At 37.7% G+C, this 14,165-nt stretch overlaps 1 protein-coding gene across 1 annotated transcript in view; it reads right to left on the reverse strand.

Moving 5' to 3' along the window:
* XPNPEP3 (X-prolyl aminopeptidase 3) overlaps positions 1-14,165 on the reverse strand; it is a 57,335-nt gene that overhangs the window by 31,769 nt on the left and 11,401 nt on the right. Inside the window, exons 3-4 of the mRNA XM_007453980.1 lie at positions 5,464-5,871; positions 2,770-2,972 (exon numbers count right to left, since the gene is read on the reverse strand). Of these exons, the coding sequence (XP_007454042.1) occupies positions 2,770-2,972; positions 5,464-5,871 (611 nt within the window). The remainder of the gene's footprint in view (positions 1-2,769; positions 2,973-5,463; positions 5,872-14,165) is intronic.

The following is a 14,165-nucleotide window of genomic DNA, read 5'->3' on the forward strand; positions in this document are numbered from 1 at the left end:
CTTTCCCTATAGTGTAGTTTGTGAGTACTGGACAAACTTTAAATATTATAGTGCTTCCTGTGGTAGATAAATGGGTTCTGTTGCAGGACTCTTCTCACTGGGGACCAGTATCTGTCAAACCATGTAACCTGAGAGAAGAAATCTGGCTATGTACTCGAGATGTTCTGAATCCTGAAAAAACAGATATGGTCTCTGATTTATACTCCTATGAGGAATAATACATGGTATATGGGAAAAGGTAGATTGGGTTGGGAGGGACAAATTGATAACACCACTATTTTGTCTGATTTATACTGTAACTACAGCGGTATTGTTATAAGGTATAATATGGAGTCATAAGTAAAATTAACACTGTAGATACTAATAGTGATCTAATATAATGGGAGACTGAGTTAAAGCCTTCTCAGGATCTTATTCCCCATGCAGCAGAACTGGTCTGATGAATACTTACAGCTGATTAATGAAAGACTATGATTCTTAATAATTCAGACAATATATGCCAAAAAGAACAGAGAGCTATAGATTTGAGAAGCAAAAGAATTGTACGGTTAGTACAAAAAAATGAGAAAGTACAAGTGGAAGGTTCAGCTGTCTGTTTAAATCTATACCAACCCCATATTTTGTAGATATTGTAAATGGATTCAGCATGTGCACTCTGATTGTCTATCTCATTGTATGACATTGTAAGGCAAGTAACTGTTATCAAACTAAGGATTTATTTTATTAGAAAAAGCCTTGACAATGGGTCGAGGGGTGTGAACTGTTAATTCCCAGAATTAGCTTGAGCTGTTTTGCTAAATTTCTGCATGGCACTACTTTGGTCAAGGCATGGCATGAAACATACTGATTAACAGTGTTGTGAGGGCAATAAGCAAATGAAAAGATGCTCATTATCACTAACCATTAGGGAAATGCAAATCAAAACCACAATCAACTCAGCCATAAAAAAGAAATAATTCTGCCATTTGCAGCAATATGGATGGACTTGGAAGGCATTAATTATGCTAACTGAAATAAGTCAAAGACAAATACTGTATGATATCACTTATATGTGGAATCTAATAAATGCAACAAATTAGTGAATATAACAAAAAAGAAGCAGATTCATAGATACAGAGAACAAACTAGTGGTTACTAGTGGGGAGAGGAAGGGAAGGGGGCAATATACGGATCGGGGAGTAGGGGGTACAAACTACTGGGTGTAAGATAGGCTACAAGGATGTATTGTACAACATGGGGAATATAGCCAATATTCTGTAATAACTGTAAATGGAGTATAACCTTTAAAAATTGTATTAAAAAAACACAGATACCCCTTCATACCCATTAGGATTGCTATTATTAAAAAAAAAAAAAAAACCCAGAATGCCATAGATATCGAGAAATTAGAACACTTATGAATTGCTAAACACAGTATGGTGGTTCCTCAAAAAATTAAACAAAGAATTGACATTTGATCCAGCAATTCCACTTCTGGGTATATATTCAAAATAAATGAAAGTCAGGTCTTAACCAGATATTTTTACTGCTATGTTCACAGCAGAATTATTCACAACAGCCTAAAGATGCAAACAACGCAAATGACCATCAATGGATGAATGGATAACAAAACACTGTATATACATACAACGGAATATTATTTAGTCTTAAAAAGGAAGGAAATTCTAATATATGCTACAACATGGATGAATCCTGAAGACATTATGATGTCTTCATCATAAGTTAGAAACAAAAGGACAAATATTGTATGACTACACTTATATGAGTTGCCTAGAGTAGTCAAATTCATAGAGATAGAAAGTAGAACAGTGGTTACCAGGGGCTACAAGAAGGGGGAATGAGGAGTTACTCCCTACTGGGCACAGAGTTTCAGCATGAAATCATGAAAAAGTTCTTGAGATGTGCAGTCATGGTGATTGTACAAAAATGTGAAAGTATTTAATGATACCAAACTGTACACTTAAAATGGCTAAATGGTAAATTTTATTTTATTATATATATATATATGTATATATATAATTTATTTATTTATTTATTTATTTATTTCACCACAATAAAAACAAAGTACTGCAAGAAATTTCAGGTCAGTACAATTTGTATCAGCCTGTCAGTATTGATAACAGTGAGATTAAAGGTTTATACTTGGTCTCTGTGAGAGCTCTGTTACCTAGCAGGAATATGCCAATGAGACCAAAACCCAAAAATCCCTAGCTGAGATTCTACCTGGGGCTTGCTGGTTCCCAGGTGTTCTATACATGCATCTGTGGTCCCTGAGCCACAGAGAAAATGCACCTTGCCCGGTCCTAAGGGAGGACAACAGAAGTCTGCACCCAGCTTCTCTGGACCTGGCTGTGAGACAGCCATTGGGTGTGACAGGTATTCTTACATTAATGCTGTTGCTATACTGCACCCTTCTCCTGTAATAAACTGCAGATTTGTAAGCACTGTCATTTTAGGTCCTACAAATCTTCTTTAACAAACTCTAACTGCTGCTATTATTGTAGATATGGTAAGGAAAGGAAATAAAATGAATTAATTTATGTTGTTGCAAGGAGAAACAACTAAGATCATGGGTAAAAGATACAAGAGGGATATTTGATATGCCTTGCAAGGTACTGAGCAAGTCTCTAGACACATTCAGTAAACATCAAAGCAGAAGCTAAATGTCCATGAGATTACTACATTGGGTACACAACCTCAAGGTGCTCACTGAACCCTAAGAGCTGAGATTTTTTAATTTGGAAAGAACTTTTTCAGTAGGAGCCATACCTGTGATGTCAGTTTCCCAGCAATCTGCATTCGTTCAATTTCTGCAGGAGATTTGATCAGCCTGAGATGCTGTACCAGCTGCTGCACAGCCCGAACCTTGTTCTTGCTCCTGGCTTTGACCTCTGCCAACTGCTGCATGTAGTCACAGTGGAGCTGAATGTGAGGGGGCCTCATCCAGTCATACCACAGTGTATGTGTCTCGGCTTAAAACAGATTTAAAATAAAACAGCAACAAGAAATACCACCTGTCATAATGACTTGAACAAGAGTCAAAACTATAAAATATGTAGTATAGAACTCTAAAGGGTTGAACACAAACTCTCAGGACCGAAGCAATTGAAGAATTGGATCGTAAATCATTGGAAAGGCCATTCCCTGAAAATAGCAAGATATTCTGAGACTGAATACACAGCTTTTTCTGCCCTCAAACTTCAGTGTTTTTAATAAAGATGATAGATGAGACTAAAGCTTTACGCAAGCTTTGATTTTATTATTTATTAACTGTTAAAGAACAATTATGACAATTGCTCTCCACACAACTGAGCTAGAGGCATCATTAAATAACTAAACAAAAAAGGACAGAAAAAAGTACTCAGCTCATGACCTTATGGTTAAAAGTGTTCCATCCCTTACAAACAATCTCAGTATTGGTGAAAGGAGCTCTTATAGTGGATAATACATGCTAATCCACACTTACCCAGGAAAACCTTCCTTTTCCATCTGCCATGTATTCTCATTACAGACAACCACAGTTCACCATTTCACTTTAGAGACCCAAGGAAATGGTCAATTTTTGCCTGAGATATAAGATGAGGCTCATTATGAAAATCTTTTCCATTTACATCAGGTCTCTATTTGTTCCTTTCTTTTTTTTCTGACAGAAACCTATGAGTAGGGGCTTCCCTGGTGGCTCAGTGGTTAAGAATCCACCTGCCAATGCAGGGGACACAGGTTTGAGCCCTGGTCTGGGAAGATCCCACATGCCACGAAGCAACTAAGCCCGTGCGCCACAACTACTGAGCCTGTGCTCTAGAGCCCGTGAGCCACAACTACTGAGCCCACGTGCCACAACTACTGGAGCCCAAGTGCCTAGAGTCTGTGCTCTGCAACAAGAGAAGCCACCACAATGAGAAGCCCACGCACCGCAACGAAGAGTAGCCCCCGCTCGACGCAACTAAAGAAAGCCCGTGCGCAGCAACAAAGACCCAACACAGCCATAAATAAATAAATAAATAAATAAATAAATAAATAAATAAAATAATAGTAATAATAAAAAAGAAACCTATGAGTAGTATTCACGACAATCTAAGTCTGAAGGTTTGCATGTATGTTTCATACAATGGACTTTGGGACCGAAGAGGGAAAAAATCCTAAAAATTTTGATCTGATATGTATTAGTGGTACAATCTCCTAAATATTTTCACTTTAAAATAAAAGTGATTTTAAATGTAGATTACAGGTAAAACTCTAATCTTATTTTCAATAGAAATTTAATTGTTGTAATTTTTAAAAAGTAAAACAACCATGACCATCTGCTGTCAGCTTATAAAATCACAGACCAACCTTTTTAGGTTTTTAAACTTTCAATCTATGATCACTGGAAACAGTTTTGAAATTCTCTTTTAGAGACTGACTTCAGAAATGTTTATAAACCTTATAAGAATATGACTAAAATTTTACGATCATACATTATTTTGTCTAAAATCAAGTATTTTCCAACTTGATCATCTATCTTATTTATCAAATTCGGCTCTAAGTGACTTTTGGACACTTCAAAAAATAAAATGCTTACTAGAGTTGTAGATTTGTAAGAATCACTAAGGATAGTTTATAATGCAGTGTACATTCTGAAAAGTTCCAGAAAAGGAATCCTGAAACATTCTGAGTGATCATAATTTCACCAGAATAAGCGTAGAGAATGTGACTATTTCAAGGGGCATGAATTCAACCGTGTACACGAACCACCTGAGAATCTTGTTAAAATGCAGATCCTGATTCAGTAGGTATGGAGTGGGGGTTGCAGATTTTACATTTCCATTATCTATTATGCATTTGTAATTCTATAATGCATCACCAGGTGATTCTCATGCTGGTGATGAATAAATCATTCTTTGAGAATACTGCCCTTTTATGAAGAGTTGGCAAAAGCAGTAAGATAAGTAGTAATCAAAGGTCAATAGACTGGTCAGTAATCTTGAAAAGCAGCCCATGCTCATCCTCCACTTTAAAATTCTCTGTCTGGGATTCCAAACTAGAATAGTTAAAAGTCTCTGTGAATGAATAATCCAATGAAGATTTAGCAAATGAATAAATGAAATATTTAAAGTCATGTGGAAAAGATTTATTTTTTTAATTTTTTTGGCGGTACACGGACCTCTCACTGTTGTGGCCTCTCCCGTTGCGGAGCACAGGCTCCTGACGCGCAGGCCCAGCGGCCGTGGCTCACGGGCCCAGCCGCTCCGCGGCATGTGGGATCTTCCCGGACCGGGGCACGAACCCGTGTCCCCTGCATCGGCAGGCGGACTCTCAACCACTGTGCCACCAGGGAAGCCCAAGATTTATATTCTTTTCATGGTGCCCAGGGCAATGCTGCTATGATAATTATTTTAGGAAATGAAGAACTTTGTCTAAACAGGCAAGGAAGGTCTTAGTCCCAATCTGGCCTATGATTTGACTTCTGCTCCCATTTGTTACCTTTCAGTTTGGGTACAAGATGTTGAAATTCTTCCAGCGTATAGGCTTCATCCACTCCAGTTAGAGCTATTGCTCCATCAGTACCAGATCGGGGGCCATCCCAAAGTTCTCGACTGGGATCTCTCTGAGGCACAAAAAGTATGGCCTTGTGTGCTGGTAACTGCTTGCCGGGGAGGCTTTGAAGGACCAGAATGCTATCAGGCTCTTGGAATCCACACAGGTACAGGAAATTGTTGTCTTGGTGGAAAGTATATGGGATATCATTGCTCATATAGTATGTAGGGTTGGACAGCAGTACCACTGTGTGGTCTGTACCACTCTGCCCTTGTGCTTCCTTGTGGATCAGAGATATTAGTTTGTGTCTGCGAAGTGCATATTCCACCTGGGATAGTCCTGGCGTCACCTCCCCTAGAAATGACAAATAACAGTGATGCTTTGCATTTCTATAGTGCCAAAGTACTTAAGAGAGTTTAATATTAGATGGAGACACCCAAGTTCATTTCTTCAATTTATGCCCAATCTCCTCATAGCACATGGCAAATTAAGGAGATAACCCAGGTTTCAAATTTCTATTCCATTGCAAAAATTTGGAAGAAATGATAATTACATGTGGTCCTGCCTGAAAAATGGGATCATGATCCCTTAAGATCTCTTCCAGCTCTTTGGTTCATTCTTTTACTCATTCAATCAAATATTTACTAAACATTATTATATGGAAGGCATTGTTAGGCAAATAATCCAAGTTGCCCTGAAGTTTCAATATACAAGGTGAGGAGAAGGATCACATTTTCTGTGTAAGACCTTCGCCAAAAGAATGTAAGCTCCTCGAAGACACAGATTTTTGTCTGTTTGCTCAACGTTATATTCCCAGGGCCTAGAATAACAACTGGAATATAGTAGGCATTTGATAATTGTCAAATGAGCTATAGTATTTTTAGAGTTTAAGGCCAAAAAGCTTTCCCCAATTTCAAGAGTTAGAATAAATTTCTCCTTCTGAATTTCCAAGGCATAATAATATCTTTCTAACAGGGCTTTTCACTTTCTACCTTGTATTAACAGTGAGCTGGGTATACATAACCTCTTTGATGGTCAGAACCATCTTTGTATCCTTCAAAACTCTAGTAATATTATCCACCTCTTGGGGCTGGCATGAGAATCAAATTTCATAAAGCATGTGGTTCTTAAGGATTTGAAGACATCCTAGAAAATCTTTTGAAAGCTATGGATGTATTCTGCTTACTAAACGGCATGTAGGCACATACAAACATTTAAAAAAAATTTATTTAGTTTATTTTATTTTTGGCTGCGTTGGGTCTTCGTTGCTGCACGTGGGCTTTTCTCTAGTTGTGACGAGCAGGGGCTACTCTTCGTTGCGGTGCATGGGCTTATTGTGGTGGCTTCTCTTGTTGCGGAGCACGGGCTCCAGGCGCGTGGGTTTCAGTAGTTGCGATATGCGGGCTTAGTTGCTCCGCAGCAAGTAGGATCTTCCCGGACCAGGGCTCGAACCAGTGGCCCCTGCATTGGCAGGCGGATTCTTAACTACTGCGCCACCAGGGAAGCCCAAATACAAACTTTTGACATACAGTTTCAAGAGTCTCAGATTCCTGTAAGCGCACGCAAAAAACCCATATTAAGAACCCCTGTGGGATCTCCCTGGTGGTCCAGTGGTTAAGAATCTGCCTTCCAATGCAGGGGATGTGGGTTTGATCCCTGGTTGGGGAACTAAGATCCCACATGCTGCGGGGCAACTAAGCCCACAAGCTGCAACTACTGAGCCCGTGCACCACAACTACAGAGCCCATGTGCTCTGGAGCCCGCACGCCACACTAGAGAGAAGCCCTCGCACCACAACTAGAGAGAAGCCTGCATGCCGCAAAGAAGATCCTGTGTGCTGCAACTAAGACCAGATGCAGCCAAAAATAAATAAATAAATAAACAAACATATATATAAAAAAAGAAACTTTGTTATGAAGTGTTATGTGTTAGTTCTTTATTTTAGCTTTTTCTCCTTTTATTTTTTATTTATTTTTTTAACATCTTTATTGGAGTATAATTGCTTTACAATGTTGTGTTAGTTGCTGCTGTGTAACAAAGTGAATCAGCTATATGTATACATATATCCCCATATCCCCTCCCTCTTGCATCTCCCTCCCACCCTCCCTATCCCACCCCTCTAGGGGGACACAAAGCACTGAGCTGATCTCCCTGAGCTATGCAGCTGCTTCCCACTGGCTATCTATTTTACATTTGGTAGTATATATATGTCAATGCTACTCTCTCACTTGGTCCCAGCTTACCCTTCCCCCTCTCTGTGTCCTCAAGTCCATTCTCTACGTCTGCGTCTTTATTCCTGTCCTGCCCCTAGGTTCTTCAGAACCTTTTTTTTTTTAGATTCCATATATATGTGTTAGCATACAGTATTTGTTTGTCTCTTTCTGACTTACTTCACTCTGTATGACAGTCTCTAGGTCCATCCACCTCACTTCAAATAACTCAATTTCGTTTCTTTTTATGGCTGAGTAATATTCCATTGTATATATGTGCCACATCTTCTTTATCCATTCATCTATTGATGGACAATTAGGTTGCTTCCATGTCCTGGCTATTGTAATATGTGTTAGTTCTTAATACTAGTACCTAACAGACTGCCTGGCGGCTAGCCCAGTGATGACTGGGTGAACGCTTCACTTCTGAAATGGCAATTATGCCTGCTTTCACTTTAGGTTCCCAAACAAAAGAACTACTAAAACAATTACTCACAAAAGCTGTATCCCTAAGCCTACACTTAACAATAATAATAGTAAAACAACATCTAATGCTTATTGAACGCTTACTACGTGTCTGTACTATTCTAATTATTTACATGTATCAACTTATTTTAACTTTACAATGACTCTATGATGTGGGGAACTATTATTATTCCCTGTGGTAGCTAGTCTCCACATGCAAGTATGGGAAGATAGCCATGAAACACTGCTGTGTAAGAAAGTTAAATAAGAAGATGGACAATATGTTCTCATTATGTTTAAAAAAAAACAAAGGAAAGAGAAAAAAGAATTTAGAAAAGAATCAGAATTTTTATAGTGGTAACCTATGGAGAGTGACATAAACTGAAATTTTCTATTTAACATGATTTATTATATTATTTGAATTCTGTTTCAATGAGTATATACTCTTATAATTAAAGTCCCAAATAAAGAGAAAAAGAGGTTAAAAAAGGGAAACCATGGACAGTCCACTCCATACTCATAACCTACAATGGTTCTTTATCATCTGTCAGATCAAATTCATACTCTTAAGCCACTTTAACATTTACATTTAAATGTAACATTTTAATGTTCTCTACCAGGTGACTTCAACTTATCTGGCCAACTTTTTTTGGTAACAGCTTTACTGAGATATTTTCATACCATACAATTCGCCCACTTACAAGTGTACAATTCAATGATTTTTGGTATATTCACAGATTTGTGCAACCATTACCCTAAACAATTTTAGAATATTTCATCACTCCAAAAAGGAATTCCATGCCAATCAATAGTTACTCCCTGTTTCCTCCGAATCCAATCCAGCCCTTGACAACCACTAATCTATTTTCTGCCTCTCTGGGTTTGTCTATAGTACAGATTTCATATAAATGAAATCACACAAGATGTGGTCTTTGGTGACTTGGCCAACTTTTTTCTTATCATTCCCCCAATTATTCTGAAATTAATTCCTTCTATATCTTACATAAGTCCAGCCTGTTACCTTGCTTACAGTGTGTCCCCTTTCTAAAATTTCTTCTCCCTCCAAAGCAATTCCACTCAAGACTTGGAGCTCAATATATGTTTGTTTTTAGACCCTTCTGATTCAAAAGGCTTTCTTGATTAGCCCAAATCATGTTGATTTGTTCCTTTGAATTACATTTTTTTTAAAGTCAACTATTTCATTTTCATATACACATCTTAGAGTTGTGTATAAATGTAATCATACCATACTCTTTCAATAGTTAAACACTTTTCCCCCATTTCTTCATTGTTTGAGACCTCACTCCCCTTCCCTCCTTCTACCCACATTAGAACCACCCCCATATTTGTAATTTAGTATGTATCCTTTCCTATTTTTCTCAATACTCATATAATCACATACACATATACCTGCATTTAGGGTTTTTTGAGTCGCTAGTGTTTTACAAAAATGGGATACTACACAGTCTTGTGTTTATGTTGCCTTTCTAACACAACAATACCTCATAGAAGTCCCTCCCACCAACTCATCTAGCATAGCTTCAACTCATTCTGCTTGATGTCTCCATATTATTTCTTGGGGGAATGTATCATAACTTCCTGATCCATTTCCACACTGGTGGGCATTCATATTATTTTCAGCTTTTTGCTGCAATAATGAACATCTTTGTACTTATATACATAGGGTACTTTTAAATGCCCTATGTACTGTTGCTTTTATTTCTGTGGGATAGTCCCAGGAGAGAAATTAGTGGATCAAAGTCCTTCGAGTTTTCTTAGTACTCATGTTCAGTACATGCAACTCAGCTGTTTATGATTACTTTGGAACTGTCTAGTTGCTTTATCTATGCATAGTTTATCTCTACAGAAAATTCTGTAGTTCTATCCCATTAATAATTTTTTATTTAACTTTTATTTACCTATAATATAAAAATTTACATTTTTATTAACGAAATTGGTAAGAAACAAAAGAGATAAATAAGAGAGGGCCTTACAGGCCAGGCAAAGCAACAGAGTTGGTCCTAGAAAAGCTCACATCACATTTCTTTCTCTGAGGATTGAGTTGGCTAAGAGACCCCTAGGGCTCTAGGGCAGAATATCAAACTTTATACCAGAGCCCAAGAACAGCTTAACTATTTATCTCCCTAATAATTATTCATGTTAAGACTGCCACTGTTACTCAATATTGGAAATTTCCTAATTTACCCAAGCAGCAAATACTCTTTCCTAAAAGCAGAGGCTGGTTATAATTGGTGGATTATCCAACTTTTCCTTTTTGTCATTTTACTTGGTCCCTATCCTGTGCTTTGCTTTTGGTCATTTCCCAGCTATGGTCCATGTAATAAAACTAAACTTAAAAAATCAATTCATTGTGTTTTAAAAAAACTTTGGAAATAAGAAGAAAATTCACAATATTAATGATCTTAATTAATCAATGTGTTATCTCTCATTTTCATTAATAACAGAGTATACATATATGTATATTAGGAAGTAACTTCTGAAAAAAAGATAAATTTATTTAAAAATCAAAGCAGGATTGCAAAACCATCTTTTTCGCCCTTCAAAGCATTCCTCGTTGCTGAATCTAATTTCATACAAATGACTATATGAGAAATATTTATTTAAAACACTGACTACATTTTCCCAAGCTTACTAATTGTAAACACTATACAGTGACCATTAACTATATGCTTCCAAACTTCTAAAATTTTGAAGAACTCTTCATCACAACAGAAAAATTATCCAAGGAAAAATACACCTTATCAACTGAAGGAGGGAAAAAAGTGTGATAAAGCAATGAACTTCAACCCTAGAGGTAAACCTGGCAGTTGTTATGGCCTTTGATCATAGAACTAACCATTATAGTCAATCTAGCCTGACTTTCTTCAGATAAAACTGCATCTGAACAGACATTCTGGTAACTTTGTCAAATTGTAAAGTATTAAGAAGCAAAGTCAGTATTTTGTCACCTGGAGTCAATTAAGGATAGAAGGGCTACTCTAACAAGTTATTTAATCAATCAAACGCCTAGATGTCACAATCTGGACTCTGTAAATAGCAAAGTCTCACAATCAATCCTGAGACTGTGCAGCCAAGAAGAAAAGCTCTTCCAGGACATCTAGGATTGGGCCTCTCGAGAGAATAAGAAAAATGTTCTTCATATTTTATCAGCCAGGCAGAAAACCCAGAGAGGAAAAGTTTTATGAAGACTGAAAATGGATGGAAAGATGCAAGTCTTTGCTACAGTCTAGGTATGTATTTTAATTATTTCCTGAAACTAACTAGGTTAGGATTTTAACATGGCCTGAAGCAGTGCCCTTGAATTCTGTTTCATATTAGGAGTTTTTATTGTATATAAGGAAGTACTGCATAAAATGATCTATTACTATGTAGTTGGAAAATGGGGGTAAAGAAAAATCTAATAAACATTTCCTTTATAAAGTAAAAGACCTCTCTGAAAAAAATGAAATGATCAAATAAATAATTTAAAAATACTCTCAATGGATTTTATTTGCATATACTGAGCAAAACAAGCCAGACAGAAAGGGTCCATACTGTATGATTCCACTTACACGAAACTCAAGAACAGGCAAAGCAATCATGTTGATAGAAACTAGAGCAGTGGTTAAGGATGGAGGTGGGGACTGACTAGAAGGGCATGAGGGGACTTTGTGGGGTGACGGAAATGCTCTATATCTTGAATGGGGTATGGGTTATATTGGTGTACCTTTGTCAAAACTCACTGAATTGCATACTTAAGATCTGTGCAATTCATCTAATGTAAATTTTATCACATTAAAAAAAAAAAGTACAGCTGGCCCTCCATATCCATATGTTCTGCATCTGGGGATTCAACCAACCACAGATCAAAAATATTTGGAAAAAAAATTCCAGAAAGTCGCAAAAAGCAAAACTTCAGTTTGCTGTGCATGAGCAACTACTTACATAGCATTTACATTGTATTAGGTATTATAAGTAATCTAGAGATGGTTTATAGTATATGGGAGGATGTGCATGGACTGCAGTCATATACTATGCCATTTTATGTAAGGGACTTAAGCATCCGCAGATTTTGGCATCTGAGAGGGTCCTGGAACCAATCCCCTAAGGATACCAAGGGATGACTATACCACTCTCTAAAGCTGAAATAACTTTTACATCAAGACTTCTCTCACTTGAATTTCTTCTTACCAAAAATATTATACCAAAAAAAAGACTTAAAAAAATTCCCATATAGTATTCTTTGGCATGGGTGTTATGTGCTGTTTTGTGGTTAAGTGTGGACTCAGACTTTTGCTGAGTTGGAATTCTGGCTTAACAACCTACTGAGTGACTTGGGGAGAGCTACCAAACTGTTCTGTGCCTGTGTCCTCATCTGTAAAGTGGAGATAATAATAGCACCCACTTCACAAAGTTGTCAGGAGGATTTAATAAGTTAATGAAATACTTAGAACAGTTAGCACTATATAAATATTAGTTATAATTATTACCAAAATAAATAATTTACCCTTGAAGAGGTTGTCATCCTGGTAATACAAAGCCAGGTAGGATCTTGAAAGAGTAAAATTTATAGGGATGACCATTATCCCTATCAAAGTAATTATTTACATGAAAGCCCTGAATTATCTGGTTTTCTCACACAATGACAAGAATGAATTTCAAGTGATTCAGGAGCTTTTTTTTTTTTTCTTTTGTGGTACGCGGGCCTCTCACTGTTGTGGCCTCTCCCGTTGCGGAGTACAGGCTCTGGATGTGCAGGCGCAGCGGCCATGGCTCACGGGCCCAGCCGCTCCACGGCATGTGGGATCTTCCCGGACCGGGGCACGAACCCCTGTCCCCTGCATCGGCAGGCGGACTCTCAACCACTGCGCCACCAGGGAAGCCCTATCTGTATTCTCTAACTTGTCTATCATATATATGGAACTTGTATAATAATTAGGAAAGGGACTGAGATATTTTCCAAAAGTTTAAAGTACTGGCAAGTACTGGGGAAATATTCCAAACATGAAACCTTTTGGAGCAAACCACATAATAGAAACATACTTTTAAACCCCAAACTGACAAACTGACCTTGGCTTTGTAAAAGAGATTTAAAAAAAAGTATTAAATGCCTCTTAATTTTTCTTAATAATTGACTCTTCCTCCACCCCTCAATTATTTAAACACTTCTGTAAGTTTTGCTTCTCTACGTGGAGAAAGATAAGTGATTAACACTTTGGCTATTGTATATCTGGTGGTTTCTTTAATACTGATAATTCTCTTCTAAAATTCTGTCTACTTCTATCCCTTCTCACTTACCCCAATCCCTATCGTACAGGAGAATAAAAATTATGATAGGTGGGCTTCCCTGGTGGCGCAGTGGTTGAGAGTCCGCCTGCTGATGCAGGGGACACGGGTTCATGCCCCGGTCCAGGAAGATCCCACATGCCGCGGAGCAGCTGGGCCCGTGAGCCACAGCCGCTGAGCCTGCGCGTCCGGAGCCTGTGCTCCGCAATGGGAGAGGCCACAACAGTGAGAGGCCCGCATATCGCAAAAAAAAAAAAAAAAAAAAAAAAAGATGATGATAGGTATTCCTTTTCCCCCATAGTTTATATGAACATATGTATATATATGAACTTGTATATGTGTATTTATTTACATTCATTTTTTACATAGTTAACATGCACATAACACAAATAACACTCTAGATACAGAGGCCATAATCTTGACAATATGATTACTAGTTTCAAGGCCTGGAAAATGCAGCTCACCATGTAAAAGTATCTCACCACGAGAAATCAGTAATTTTCAAAGCTGGTAAAACTTAGTATTAAATTGAAGCTACAGGTAGGTTGATTGGCTGGAGAAATACTTAAATTAATATCAACTGTATTGCTATTAAGCTTACCTTACAGCTTTGAAAAACTCTGATTTCCTGTGTGTTTCAGTGGTGAGCTGCATTTCCTGAGTCTCAGCCGACTTCCCAGCAGGAAA

Source organism: Lipotes vexillifer, unplaced genomic scaffold, assembly GCF_000442215.2.
Source record: "Lipotes vexillifer unplaced genomic scaffold, Lipotes_vexillifer_v1.1 scaffold382, whole genome shotgun sequence".
Taxonomy (NCBI): Eukaryota; Metazoa; Chordata; class Mammalia; order Artiodactyla; family Lipotidae; genus Lipotes; species Lipotes vexillifer.